The sequence below is a fragment of the Lynx canadensis genome, chromosome A3, assembly GCF_007474595.2.
Source record: "Lynx canadensis isolate LIC74 chromosome A3, mLynCan4.pri.v2, whole genome shotgun sequence".
Lineage (NCBI taxonomy): Eukaryota > Metazoa > Chordata > Mammalia > Carnivora > Felidae > Lynx > Lynx canadensis.
In genome coordinates, this window is record NC_044305.1 from 35,063,899 (window position 1) to 35,078,020 (window position 14,122).

Below are 14,122 nucleotides of genomic sequence, written 5' to 3' on the forward strand. Positions count from 1 at the left end.
GGTTTCTTTGGCATTCAGAGAAGAGAGAGGAATGTTGAAGATGGGCTTTCATTTCTGCAAGATGAGAGCAAAGAAAGGGCAGGGAAGCTGAAAGATGGAGGTTGGTTTTTCCAGGTGAACAAACATGGAATTATTTTGACAAAGATAGTTTTTTTTTTTTTTTTAATTTTTAATTTTTATTTTTGAGACAGGGAGAGACAGAGCATGAGCGGGGGTGGGGCAGAGAGGGAGACACAGAATCCAAAGCAGGCTCCAGGCTCTGAGCTGTCAGCACAGAGCCCAACGCGGGGCTCGAACTCACGGAGTGCGAGATCATGACCTGAGCCGAAGTCGGCCGCCCAACCGACTGAGCCACCCAGGTGCCCCGACAAAGATAGTTTTAATAATGGTGCCTTTTGAATAATTGGTCTACTATTGTTTTTGATGTTTCCTGGTCTTGAATTTGGCATTTAACTTCAGATTAAAAAGGTGGTCTGAACATGGTAGCCTAGGATGATTTGTATTTGAAGTAAAATATAATTTGCTGAAACTTTCTAGAGAAATGGACATAGTTTGAATTTCACTCACTTTCTAAATAAGCATTTTTTGAAAAATCTGAGCAAGGGTACGAGAAATTCTTTTCTCTGGTGTTAGGTGGGAATCTCTCCATACCCCATACCATCTCCATCGTATGAGAGCAACTCATGTGTTCATCTCCCCAAGTCTTCAACTGCTAAAAGTAGCGTATCCTTGGAAGTCCATTATCCCAGCAAATCTTGATAAATATCAGTCAATTGCTGTTTCATTACTTGTTTGCTCTGTCAATCTGCTAGTTTCTTCCCCTGCACTCTCTCTCTTCAGTGCTCAGTTCCAGTGAGGAAGAAGCCCTGGTTCCTCATAACAGTTGGACATTGCACAAGGAAAAGGAGATACCTTCTATCATCTGTCATCTTGTCACTCCGTGCCCCGAACTTGACATTGCCCTTTCCTTTTTAGCATCTCACGTATTTTTTAAAAACTTCCCATTTATTTGGAACCACCCAAAAATCTGGGGAGAAATGGTCACTTAGATGTATCAGTGAGTTACCCTTGCACTCTGTAACCCCTTCAGGAAAAAAAAAATTTAGACCTGACTCACACTTCTCAATACTCTGTATCTCTTTACTTTCACAAAAGGAAATTTGTGTCTTTTAAAAATTTTACTTTCACAAAACATAGGATTCATGATTAGTTTTTGGTATTGTCATTCATTCATTTGTTCAACAAACAGGTTTTGAGCACCTACTGAGCAGTCTCTTGTGCTGAATATACAGGGGTAAACTGACAACTTTGAGTCTATGGGGGAGGGCTGACATACATACACAGGTTGTTCTAAAAAGGACAAGTGCCCTGGCTCTTTTTACAGTGTTGTCACATGGCCACATCCCTGTGTTTAAGCTGATTCGTTAAATCTTTCGAGATTCCAACTTTATTAATTCTCAAATTCCAGTGGCTTTTTTACCTGCAATATGCAGTATGTGTATAAAGCCACATTACCATGCCTATAATTGCTATAATCACAGCATCTTTATCTAGTTGTCCTAAAACTAGCTCAGCTCAAACTGAGCCTAATTTAGCCTAATTTCTTTGATCCTCTCCTTATTTCTCTCAGTCCTGCATTTTTCTTATCAACTCAGTAGAATAAAGGGGAGCCTCCTGGTGAGGGCAGGTGCAGTGGTCTTTGGGTGGATAACACAAGGTGTCCAGAGGAACTGACTCAGCCCTGGATCTCAGCCTGGGCTCCGTTCATGGCCATTCCCATTGTCCTGCATTTCACGGCAGCTCCTGTACCTGAGTATAGCAAGCTGAGATGGTGGCTCATGTATCTGCATTGCTTCTCAAGCTCAGAGATAAGAGAGAAAACAAACCACTGATGCTCAATTACCCCTGTAACTGTCATTTTTTTTTTACTGCAGTTTTAAACACAACTGCCTCAGGGCACAAAGGATGCTGTGTCTGGTTGCTGGTCTGCCTGCCTGGAAAAGCCAGGCCAGATGAACCATATGCAGGTTTCTACTGGGGGGGGGGGGGCTGAGTTTGAATTAAATTTTGAATGTGCTTCTTTGCAAGATTCCCCCATTATGGGGAAATAGCTCCCAGTGAAGCTGCCTCAGGGAGCAGGGGAGACTGTTCTCCAGCCTGAGAAGGCCTTCTAAGCTATAACCACTCGCTTCTCACCAATTGTCCAATCTTTCTGTTAACAAAGACTTGGCAAAGCCATGTAGGTGTGGGAGACACCTGAGAAACAGGAAGGGAGAAATGGGTGGGAGAGGGGAGAGGTGGTAGGAAAGCCCAGCAGTGTCTGTTGGAGGCAGCAAGCTGTGTGCTCAGGAAGGGGTGTTTCACCGGGGAGGTGGTCCCAGCTGGCATTGGGCGCAGTCACTTCCCGGGAACAAACACCAGAATGACCAGAACCAGGCAGATGTAGCTTTAAATCAGCGTGTCTCCAAGAGCAGTTTGCAAGCAGCTTTGGCATCAGTCATCCCAGGGGGCCAGTTTAAAACATCAGTTCCAGCCACTCTGGAAAACAGTGTGGACGTTCCTCAAAAAATTAAAAATCGATCTACCCTCTGATCCAGCAATAGCACTGCTAGGAACTTACCCAAGGGATACAGGAGTGCTGATGCATAGGGGCACTTGTACCCCAATGTTTCTAGCAGCACTTTCAACAATAGCCAAATTATGGAAAGAGCCCAAATGTCCATCAACTGATGAGTGGATAAAGAAGTTGTGGTTTATATATACAATGGAATACTACTTGGCAATGAGAAAGAATGAAATATGGCCTTTTGTAGCAATGTGGATGGAACTGGAGAGTGTTATGCTAAGTGAAATAAGTCAGGGAGAGAAAGACAGATACCATATGTTTTCATTCTTATGTGGATCCTGAGAAACTTAACAGAAGACCATGGGGGAGTGAAGGAAAAAAAAAATTAGGGAGGGAGGCAAACCATAAGAGACTCTTAAAAACTGAGAATAAACTGAGGGTTGATGGGGAGTGGGAGGGAGGAGAGGGTGGATGATGGGCAATGAGGAGGGCACCTGTTGGAAGGAGTACTGGAAACCAATGGTGTTATATGGAAACCAATTTGACAATAAATTTCATATTAAAGAAAAATAAAACATCAATTCTAGAGAATCATCCCAGACCGATAGAGAATCTCTGTGGTGAGACCTGGAATCTGCAGTTTTACTATGCTTCCCAGTTCATTTTGATGCAGGGTATGAAAACTGGTGAAAAAGCCTTTGCTCTCAGCCTACCTGCAACATTATCCACATTATCGGGCTTCTCTCTGTTTTCTCTCCTGAAAATGGAGCTTACTCCCTAATCTTTGCAAAGCTATTTGAGGATTCATGACAGTATATTTAAGTCCCTAGAACAATGGCTGGCATGCTGGAAATGCTCCATAAAAGCTAGTTTTACTGACATGCTTTCTGGCACAATTCTTAACATGCGCGTTCAAATGTCACCTGCCATCTGAGTTCAGGAAAGGTCCAAAGGGACTGATGTGGGGGGGGGGGGGTTTAACCTAGCACCCACAGTTTTCCATGTCAATTTATTTTGAATTCAGAGTATGTTTCTAAGCAGGGATTCCCTGCTCCCCCAGCCCAGGAAACCACTGGGGGAGGGTGTCAATTGATAGGGGTTGGGGAGACCATCAGAGTCCATGAACTTGTAAGGGAAAAAATTATACCTTTAGCCTTTACCAACCTGAAAAGAAAGGTAGCATTTGCTTCAGTTATGAACATAGGCACCAAAGCACTACAGCATAACCAGGAACTGTGTGTCATCAGTAGAAATCAACGCATTGCACCTGTTGGAGATAACTTTAAAAATCACATATATTATGCTAAGTGGAATAAGTCAGAGAAAGACAAACACTGTATGATCTCACTTATATGTGGAATTAAAAAAAAACAAGTTGACAGATACAGAGAACAGATCAGTGGTTGCCAGAGGCAAGAGATAGGGGGTGGGTGAAATGGATGAAGGGAGTCCAAGTTACAACCTTTTAAATTTTTATAACATAAGTCCTGCAAGATAATGTATACCTTGGTGAGTATAATTAATAATACTTATTAATAAGTATAATTAATAATACAATATGGATCAATAATACTTATTAAGTATAATTATATAATAATACAATACAGATTAATATACCATATTGTATATTTGAAAGTTGCTAAGAATAAATCTTGCAAGTGTTCCTAAGAAAAAAAATTGTAACTATGTGTGTTGACAGATGTTACCTAGAATTATCATTTCATAACATATACATATAGCAAATTATGCTATACACCTGAAACTAATATGTCAATTACCTCAAAAGAAAAAAGTGACTGAACTTGTCAGGTTGTCTGCTGGGGAAGGATTCACAAACACTCATATGACAAATGAGATAACAAGTATGCGTCAGCATTGACTGACCATATGTTTTCTGGATCTTGGTCTGGGTGCTGAAGACACATCAGTGAACAGAGTAAAAATTCCTGCCCTAACAGAACCGAAGTCTGTGTATGTGTGTGTGTGTGTGTGTGTGTGTGTGTTCCATTCAGGTAGTAAGATTAATGTACTGACATTACCTAACGTTGGGAGCCTTGTTTGACTCAGTTAAAATGGATCATGGAAGGAAGATCTTGAAGTCTCTTCTAGCTTTAATATTTTTAAAATGTTGACAATGGTGAGGCATAATTATCAAAACATTTGCTACGTGGGCAAATCTTTCAGGCTAAGAAATCCCTTTGCCTTTAAAAAAGTATATTTTGATCTATAAATCAGCAACCTTTATAGAATTTCTCAAGGCTTCTCTTTGTGTCTTTCACTTTATCTATTTATGTAGGACATGTTGTCAGGGTCTCAGGGTCTCATATTCCCTCAGCCCTTCTTGGAGGCCATGTGCTGAGTGTTTCTGTACAGGCTTCCCATGCCTCTCTCTGTCAAAGGGAACAAACTTTGCCCATATATAGGGCAAGATAGAAGTTCAGGAGTTGATATCCTTGGAACAACTATCAACCAATGAGGAGTAGGAGGTGGTGAATAAATATCCAAACATTTTCACCCCCAGAAGAACGATTCTACAGTGTCTCTCCCAGAAAGTCTTCACTGGGATTGAGCCCCAGTTACCCACAGTGGTACACCATTCATTAAAAAAGCGTTTTTAAAAAACTTACCTCCCTTCTTCATGTCACTTCTCCACTCTGCCGTGTGAGAGAGCTTCTGGCATCATCTCCCAAATAAAGTACTTGTATCTAAGTCTCTGTCTTAGGTTCTCCTTTTGGCAGAACCCACACTAAGGTAATATATTTATTTGACCTGGAAATCCAACTGAAAATGCACACATGTGAAGGCTCAAGTTGACCGACTTTCCTGAATAATTTGGATTTGTACTACCCTGTGTCACCTTCACAGAACTGCTCCTGCTTGTACATCTTGTACCTGCTTCAGACTGAATCGATCCTTTCTCTGCCTGGAACCTCATTACTGTTTCTTTGATGACACAGTGCTATTCATTTGACCAGTTTGACCAAAGAATCTGAACTCATTGAGTTGTTAACTTCATGGGATGATTTTATTTTTTCAGTAATTGCTAGTGTGTTCTTCCCAGTGGGTAATGGGGACACAACCATAAGTCAGTGTGATTCCAACTGTCTAATCCATTTAAAAAAATCAATCTCATTCGAATTCAAAATAACTCCCTTCTCTTTTGCTTGGGCTAAACTTGTATCAGAGAAAGAGGCAGCAGTAGATAGGAAGTGGCAGAAGACACAGTATGCATTCTTAGTCTCCTTTTCTTTCTTCTAGACCCTTCACGCAAACTATGGGGGTGTCACACTAACACATGGCCCAAATGCATAGGGAGCAGCCAGGAAGGGAGGTTCCAGTAACCCAACTGGGCGTAGCCAGCCACCTTGGAGATTTTGTTGGAAGAAGGGGAGAGGCTGAATGTCATTTGTGTCAGCCTGAAGACTACAGCGTCTGCTGTTTAGAGTGGTGTTGGTGTAGATGGTATATGCAGATTTTAGAGTAAGGTTCAGCTCCACCCTCAGCCCTTCACCCTGCAGAAAAGTAGCCTCATCTTCCTTTAATTTCCCCCATGGTGCATGCCTCCAATGCACTCTCCAAGGGAGGCATCTCATTACTTGGTTAATGGTTTGATATGTTCCCTGTTCCCTCTCCATTATCTATCATACACAAAGGGACCTCTTCTTCCATGTTCTGTAATGGCTTCCTGCCTGGGGGAGGAAGCTTCCAACTTTCTCTTCCCTGGCACATAATATACTACATCCTTTCTCATCCTGCTATCTCAGGCTATTTCCTGAGGGTTTCCACCACCTGAAATTTCCAGGTGAGAAACAAGCTCTTTATATACAAGTGTCCCTCTCAACATCACAGGATAAATGTCAATGTCTCTCTGGTCAGCCAAAGAAGAAGAGGCACCCAATACTCTCTTTCCAGCTGCCAGAGAGCCACATACCTGCTCTGATCCAGAATAATCTCCTTTTTATGTCTCTGTTGGTAAAAGCCTTCAGATCAGTTCAGCATCTTTGACACAGGAAAAAGGTGTAAGGGTCTTTAGCCATGAGCCTGGCTTTCCTTGCCCATGGCCTTCCAGAATTTAGTAATTTTGTTCTCAGTTGTGGTATCTTTACCACAGTCTTATACCATCTGTAACCTCCGGGGATAGAAATATTTATCTTTGGTTCATGTCATCATGATGTTACATATAGCATTATACTAACTCATGTACATTCCTCAAGATCATAAAGAAACCATTCTTGGTTACTCAAGAAAACTAATTTGGGAAATCACTGGATGTTCTAATAACACGATGGGAAAAAGGCAAACATTTATTTTTATTTGCAAGTGCAGTTTCTGCCAATAGTTAGTGCTCACAAAACCTTTTAAGCTACAGTAACTTTTGGTAAACTCAATGAATATTTATAAAATACCCAGTGATAAGAAAATTACAGAAAAATTTCCATTACACTGTTGAAAATGTTTGGAATCCAAAATCCACTATTTTCTGCAATGGTTTTTAATATTTGTTCTGGTTAAAAAAAGATTTCTTTCTCTTTCTACTTCTACATAGTCCTGGTTAAATTAATACAATCTGTCCCATGAACTTTTAGGACGGCCATTTTCTGGATTTAGATTTTTATTCATACATATTTATATCAATATTTTAATATTTTACATAAAACATTGCTTTGCTATGTTTTATGAAACAAAATTATAGATCCTATTTATGGTGAGACATTTCCAGTTTGGGGGAAAAACTGAAAATCTAATCTGTAGAGGTCATTTTATGCCTTCCCCCCCCCCTTTTTTTTAGCTATAATAAATAATTAGCAACCTATTAATTACAAAAATTCTTAATTATGCCTAGAGCAACCAGAGCATTTTCATACATTTCAAATCCTTTTTGTTACTGTATGTGAAGTCATTAAGAAAAGCCTCTGGTTTTCCAGTTTGGTAACAAATGGCTTTTTTTTTCTGATGCATAATTAATAGAAACTAATGATGACTATGTAGCTCTTCCAGAGTTTTTAAAGGCAAATCTATATTGGCCTACAGTTAACATGCAAATTCATCCAACAAGCAACACAAAATGTATTGTAGTCGTCATTCATTGTTATCAACATTCAAGAAGATCTAGTCAGCAGTACATCTCTCCTATGTCGGAAACACATTATAACATGGTCACAACTGAAGTCAGAGCACACCTGGTAAGATACCCCCTTCCAAATTCATCCTCAACTTCCAGCACAACACATGAACAATAGCAATTAATACTGTGGTACAAAGGTAAATACAGACAAGAGTTTGGTGTGCTAGCATACAGAGTTTTAAAAACAGTGACAAACGAACCCAAACATCTTGCCCTGTTCTCTCTCCTTTCCCTTGGTGAGACTGGAATTCTCACAGTCTTACTTAAAACATTCAATTTGGGGAACTGAGTCCAATGATCGTAGCACTGAAATTATTCCCGTGGAGGGAAATTTGGCCACAAGGGGACGCCATACCTATCTGAGAGAGGGCACTCTGGGGACCACCCTGCTGTGCAAATACTGGCTTGTGATTAATAGCCTTGAAGGAAAATTTGATTTTTCCCCATATTTAGCTTTATCCCAAGGAGTAGCATGGTGGCATATTGTGGCTCAAATTTTATTTTATTATTTTTGGTTGGATAAGTGAAATGTGTGCCTCCATCACCATCACTCTTAATTCTTCCTCCATCACGTAAGACACTTGTTAAGATAAGAAAGATATTCTACTAAAGCTGACGGTGATTGAGAGTCATTCAGTATTCAAAGTTCCTAAAGAATCGTTGGTTCTCTGAAAGGGATAAAAAAGTAGGAAAGGCTTTTGTTCAAACTCTTGCTAGTAAACAATTACTTCAACTGATACAATGGCTACGTGACATCAAAGTACTATAAATTATCAAAACTATCGTACAGAAAAATTACAAATTCATTGCAAAATACATTACACTGCTACCATTAAGAAAAAAAGTGCTTTTTGTTTTCCTTTCTTTTTTTTTTTTTTTTTTTTTTTTTTTTTTTTTTTTTTTTTTTTTTTTTGCCAGAAAAGTATTCTTTCAATATAGAAAATCCTATGCGTTACCCTGCATGTGGCTAGGATATATCGTAACGGAGTTTGTACTGAGTCCTTCTGATTTGCTGGATGAAGGGCTGAAAAATATAATAAGGACTTATTAAAGCCTTGTTCCAAATGATCACGCCAGCTGTCGGTGGAGAGATGCCTATTTAAGACACAAGAAGATGCCCTGGTCTGTTGAACCCTGCCTGTCATCACATTGTCCCACCAATCAGCTGGGTAGAGTCCACAAGACTCTTTCGTGTTCCTCATGTTCTCCTGAATTATTCTTATGTCCTCATCTAGCGCTTCCACTGAATCCTTTGCTCAGTGATGTCTGTATTGTCTCATGAGGGGAACGATGCAAGATGGCGGACCTGCCAGTTTCAAGAATGGATGTCCAAGGAGTTCCGGGGCTGTGGCTCTTTGTGAGGGTTCCCTCACCAGCATCAGGTCTAGGAATCCCCGGAGCACTGAAGAAACCTGTGAGAACACAAGATTCCATTCTGAGGACTAACACAGAAATGCAACTAGTTCCCCTAGAGTGGTTTCCCAGCCAATTTCCAGTTAAGTCATTCTATCAAACAACATTGAATTCTAGAAAGTCAGCTTAAGAAGGTAGAAGTTATGTAAGCAAAAAGCAGGTACTGCCTTTATTAACATAAGATGTTTTCTTTACCTTCTTCAGGCTTGAAATAATATGAGCAAATGACATGGCAATAAAGAATGACAATCTGCTGACTAAAATGAATAATAATAGAAATAACAGCATTATGAAGTGCTTACTATTTATAAGGACTGGTCACACACATATGATGAAATGTGGTACAAACATGGAATAGTTTTATTTTTCTAACTGCAACCATCTAGGCTTTGTGGACTCCCCCTTCTTGAAGACAAATAAGCTTCTGTAGGGTTACCTGACACAGATAACATGTTTTTCTGTAATTCATTATAATTCACTTTTTGAAGTATATCTTACATACATTCAAATGTATAAATATGACGTGTATGTTTTACAGTAGTATTTTTCTATATATTTACACTTAATTACTCTCCAGCCCCACCAAAATACAGACCATTTCTACCACTCCAGGGGCTGACCTCCGGCCCCCTTCCTGTTAATACCCATCTCCCTGCAAAGGATTACCACTCTCCTGACTTCTAATAGCATGAATTAACATTGCCTCTTTTGTCCTTTATAGAAATGGAGTCATATACCATCAAGTCTCCTCTTTCACACTCTTTCACTGGTTTCTTTCACTCAACATTGCATCTGTGGGATTCATCCTGATGTATGTGGTAAAAGCTTTCTCCTTTTCATGAATGCTGTGTAACATTCACTGTTAAATTGTACCACATATTATTTATCCATTTGGAAAACAACCTTGGCAGTGTCTAATCTTTGACCATTAGGATTAAGGCTGCTCTTCTACATGACATTGAAGAACATCACACCATTCTTTTTGGATGTGGGACTCTTTTGATGTCATGCTATTTTAGCCATTTTTAATTGTGTAAACTTATTCCAATTTGGTCAAGGTTTTAACCTCCTGTTCGTTTCAAACAGTCTCCTGGTTGTTTTTTGCTTGTTTGTTTGTTTGTTTTGCAAGTTCACACAACTATAGGGGTGATTCAATTGGGAGCTCTTCTCTAAGACTTCGGTGTGGGGGAAGAGGGTAATACTGCCCTAAAAGGCAGCCTTACTTCCTCTCAGTGCCATGAGGCAGAGGGCAGGGGAGGTGTGTGTCTGGGTCAGTGTTATATCATCTCGTGGGAATGGCCCCTCCCAGCAAGCCCTGTCCCTCCACCCGCACCGGCAGCTACCAGAGTGGTAGTTTTTGTTTTTCTTTATTTTTTAAAAAAGTTTATTTATTTATTTTGAGAGAGAGAAAATGTAAGTGGTGGAGGAGCAGAGAGTGTAGGGAGAGAAAGAATCCCAAATGATCCCCAATATCAGCTCAGAGTTGAATGCGGGGCTCGAACCCATGAACTGCAAGATCATGACTTGAGCCGAAGTCGGGTGCTTAATCTAGTGAGACGCCTAGGCGCCCCAGACTGGTGGTTCTTTGACTCAGCATCATTTTTTTCTGAGCTTGACCCTACCTGGTAATCCTTAGGAAACAGGAAAGATCCTACTTGGTCCCTTAACCATGCCCTTCATGGCCCGTATGATCCAGTCCCTGCCCACCTCTCTGACATGTCTTGTCTTCCTCCTTTCTCTGGCTCACTTTGGTCAGCCACAGAATCTTTCCATTTTGGCATAAGGCCTTTGCACCTGTTGTTCCCTCTGCCTCAGACATTTTTCTCCCAGATCTTTGCATATCTTGCTCCGTCTTGCCATTCATATTCCAGTTCAGTTAATCTGTCCTCAGAAAGGGATTCTTTCACCCTTCAACCTAAACAAGCTCTGAATCCCCTCTCCTGCATACTCCACTGCATTACAGTGTTTTATTTGCTTGATAGCATATACCACTGTCTGAAATGAATTTTGTTCCTTCATTTGTTTATAGTTTACCACCTGACTCCCCAACTAGAACACAAACTCTATGAGAATCAGGAAATCTGAGGTCTTGAGCTACAATATCCCCAGTAATTAGGACAGTCCCCAGTATGTCACAGGTGCTCGGAGAGGGAGTTCTTGTGGAGTGCCCGATTTACTCTTCTAGCCAACCCTACAAAAGAGGAGCCAACTGTATCCCATTTTACAGATAGACTTCAGAGATGGAGAGGCTAAGTACCTAGCCCAGCGAGTGAACAGGAAGAGCAGAGATTTGAATCCAAATGATTCGAATTCCAAAGTTCATGCCCATAAACCAGGATCTACTCCTGGGGAGGATAGGCAAGTCTTTGAAACTACAGAGAGAATGGAGAAGCTAAGAATGACTTTGAACTTCAGTAACACATGCTGTTTCTCACCTTGTGTAGGTCCTTCACTCTTGGAGGTAAACTGTCCCGAATCCTCCGCATTGCCTGGAGGGGGGGCTCATTGAAATAGGGGGGCTCGCCATCAATCATTTCTATCACCATGATTCCGAGGGACCAGATATCCACCTGTTAGGGACAATCCAATGGTTATCTCAGGCCAGGAGAACATTCTGAAATTCTGGATGTGTCTAGGGGACCCAACAGATTCATACCCATTTATAAATTAATGTGGTATTTGTAAACTCTCAAAATTTACAACACAGATTTATAAACTGAACTGTTGAGTTATAAAGTTTTTGCTAATGGTCTTCATTTCTTTCTAAATGTGACTTCAGTGAAGATTCTGTCATTTAGGTACACATGAATATGTTAACATTCTGGACCTCAGGAGTCCAGAACTTTTTTTTTTTTTTTTTTTTTTTTTTTACTGTTAACTTTGGTGTTTACAGGCCTATCAGGACAGATGAGGAAAACACCCAAAGTTTTATACTATGAATGTAGAGAAGAAAGTTGCATTTAAAACCATAAAAAAGGGAAGCTGACATATTCATAACAAACTGCAAAAAGCTACTTTACACAACATGATATTTGCTGATCCTTTTATTAATTTGATTTTTAAAAATAGTTCTTCTTTCTCTACTTTGGAGTTATTTCCTTTGCATTTTATCATTTTGAAGCAGCATGCACAACACTCTGCTTTGTAAAAACATTTTCAGGGAATGGAGAAAAGAAAAGGAAGGGATGACAAGCAATTCTTTCTGAGTAAAGAATGGGAAGTCAGGACAACGAGAAGCCATCGCTGTGCTATAAATTCCCAGTTACAGCCACTTCCCTGTTACAGCCTCATTATACCTCTTATCAGTTAGCTGCATTCCTGTTATAACCCTTGCTGTAATCTTCACTGAGAATTTATGCTCTTGGGACCACAGTGATAAAAACAAGTACTCATTCAAGGGCGAGCAAACAAGGAAAGAGAGCAGAGTCTGCCTTCACTTCTGCCAATATCCTTAGTTCACTGGTCCATGCTGCCTCTTCATGCTTCTCCTCTCTTAGAATCACCTTCTGCACGATAATGTGTGGAAATGTCGTGTGCCTGGCCAGAACGAACTCTTTGCTGCCCTGTGTGTAGACTTGTGTGTCTCAGAGCTTCACTCATGCTACTCCCTCCCTAGAAGGCTTTTCCTCCACTCCTTCTGGCCCCTTATTTTCACATTTCCAAACCTTGTCCCTTAATAGATTAAGAGCAATTGTTTCTTTTCCAAGGGAAACAGAAATTGTGCCATATTTTAAAATGTTATAATATTCATACGTAATTTTTTTCTCTGGGAAAACATTTGTTCTCTGTCCCTCTATGACACCTGCTCATCTGTGCATCTCTGGCTACTTTTCAAGTTGTACTGCCTTGCTTTGAGTGTGCCTGCCACAGAGGATGCGATTGGAGTTTGTGTGATCTACCTCCCTCACCCTCAGTGTCTGTTTAGGACCTCAATAAATGCCCCTGGGTCAATGTTGTGGTGATTTCATCAATGACAGCTAGTCCCCTTCCTGCCACAACCTCCTCTGTGACAAGTCTAGTGAATGGGGTCAAAGGTGGAGTCCAAAGTCATCACCCTGATCTGTGGTCATTAACTCTCCCAGAACCACTGAATCCCTAAGCCTGCTGTCCTGCCACTCTCAAACAATGACTGTCACCCCCTTACCTCTGTCCCATAAGGTAGCCTAGAAATCACCTCAGGTGCCATCCAGTAAGGAGTGCCAACCAGTGATTTCCTCTTCGGCACCTCTTTAGAAACTTGAGCACAGAAACCAAAGTCAGATAGCTTTATCTGAAAAGGAAAGGAATATAACAAGGTAACAATCTAATAATACCAGTTTCCAGATGGAGAAAGAGAATTTCAAATTCAGAACAAAATAGTCTCATGAACAGGCCTTGGAAATATGGGAGGTGGTCAGACCCTTTTATTGAAAAGGCACGATCTATTTTAATGGAAAAACCTCTCATGGCTCCACCAGGGTTGACTTGCAAATGTGAAACCAGAAAAATTTACAAATTACACTCCAGACAACACATTTGTTAAAATTCAAACACACAACTCTAATACTTAATATACAGATGATGGCTTAGTGTAAGTGAATTGCTATTCTTCACGTGAGTTTTGTACAAACTGCTGGAATTTAGGTTGTTTTGCATTGAACATATTTAGATTTCCAAGTACCATGAGATGATTAAAATCGTCAACCCCATTTCTATATTTGAATTAATGCAAGGCCCCATTTCTATAGAATGCTGAATATTGGCTCTTATTTTTGTTTTCCTTTTTTTCTCATCACAAATTGAATTTGCCAATGTGAACATCAGTGTAGGCAGAAATATGGGTATAGAAATTGGATGTTAGCACTTGTACTAAGGCTTTAAGGTGGTCATCCTAATGACCCAACCAACATATATATATATATATTATTTACCTTAGATGTCATTAAAAAAAGCCCTGAGAACTCTTGCACAGAGCTTTCAAGATTACTCTTAAGAACATACTGCACCATTAGGCACCCTGCAGGTGTGTATACTTCAGA

The 14,122-nt window shown here is 40.3% G+C and overlaps 1 protein-coding gene across 1 annotated transcript in view; it reads right to left on the reverse strand.

The window, feature by feature from the left end:
• Positions 1-8,567: 8,567 nt before the first annotated feature.
• The window catches only part of PAK5 (p21 (RAC1) activated kinase 5), a 167,593-nt gene continuing 162,038 nt past the window's right edge, over positions 8,568-14,122 (reverse strand). The window contains exons 7-9 of the mRNA XM_032592601.1: positions 13,249-13,374; positions 11,540-11,674; positions 8,568-9,103 (exon numbers count right to left, since the gene is read on the reverse strand). Of these exons, the coding sequence (XP_032448492.1) occupies positions 8,948-9,103; positions 11,540-11,674; positions 13,249-13,374 (417 nt within the window). The 3' untranslated portion in view covers positions 8,568-8,947. The remainder of the gene's footprint in view (positions 9,104-11,539; positions 11,675-13,248; positions 13,375-14,122) is intronic.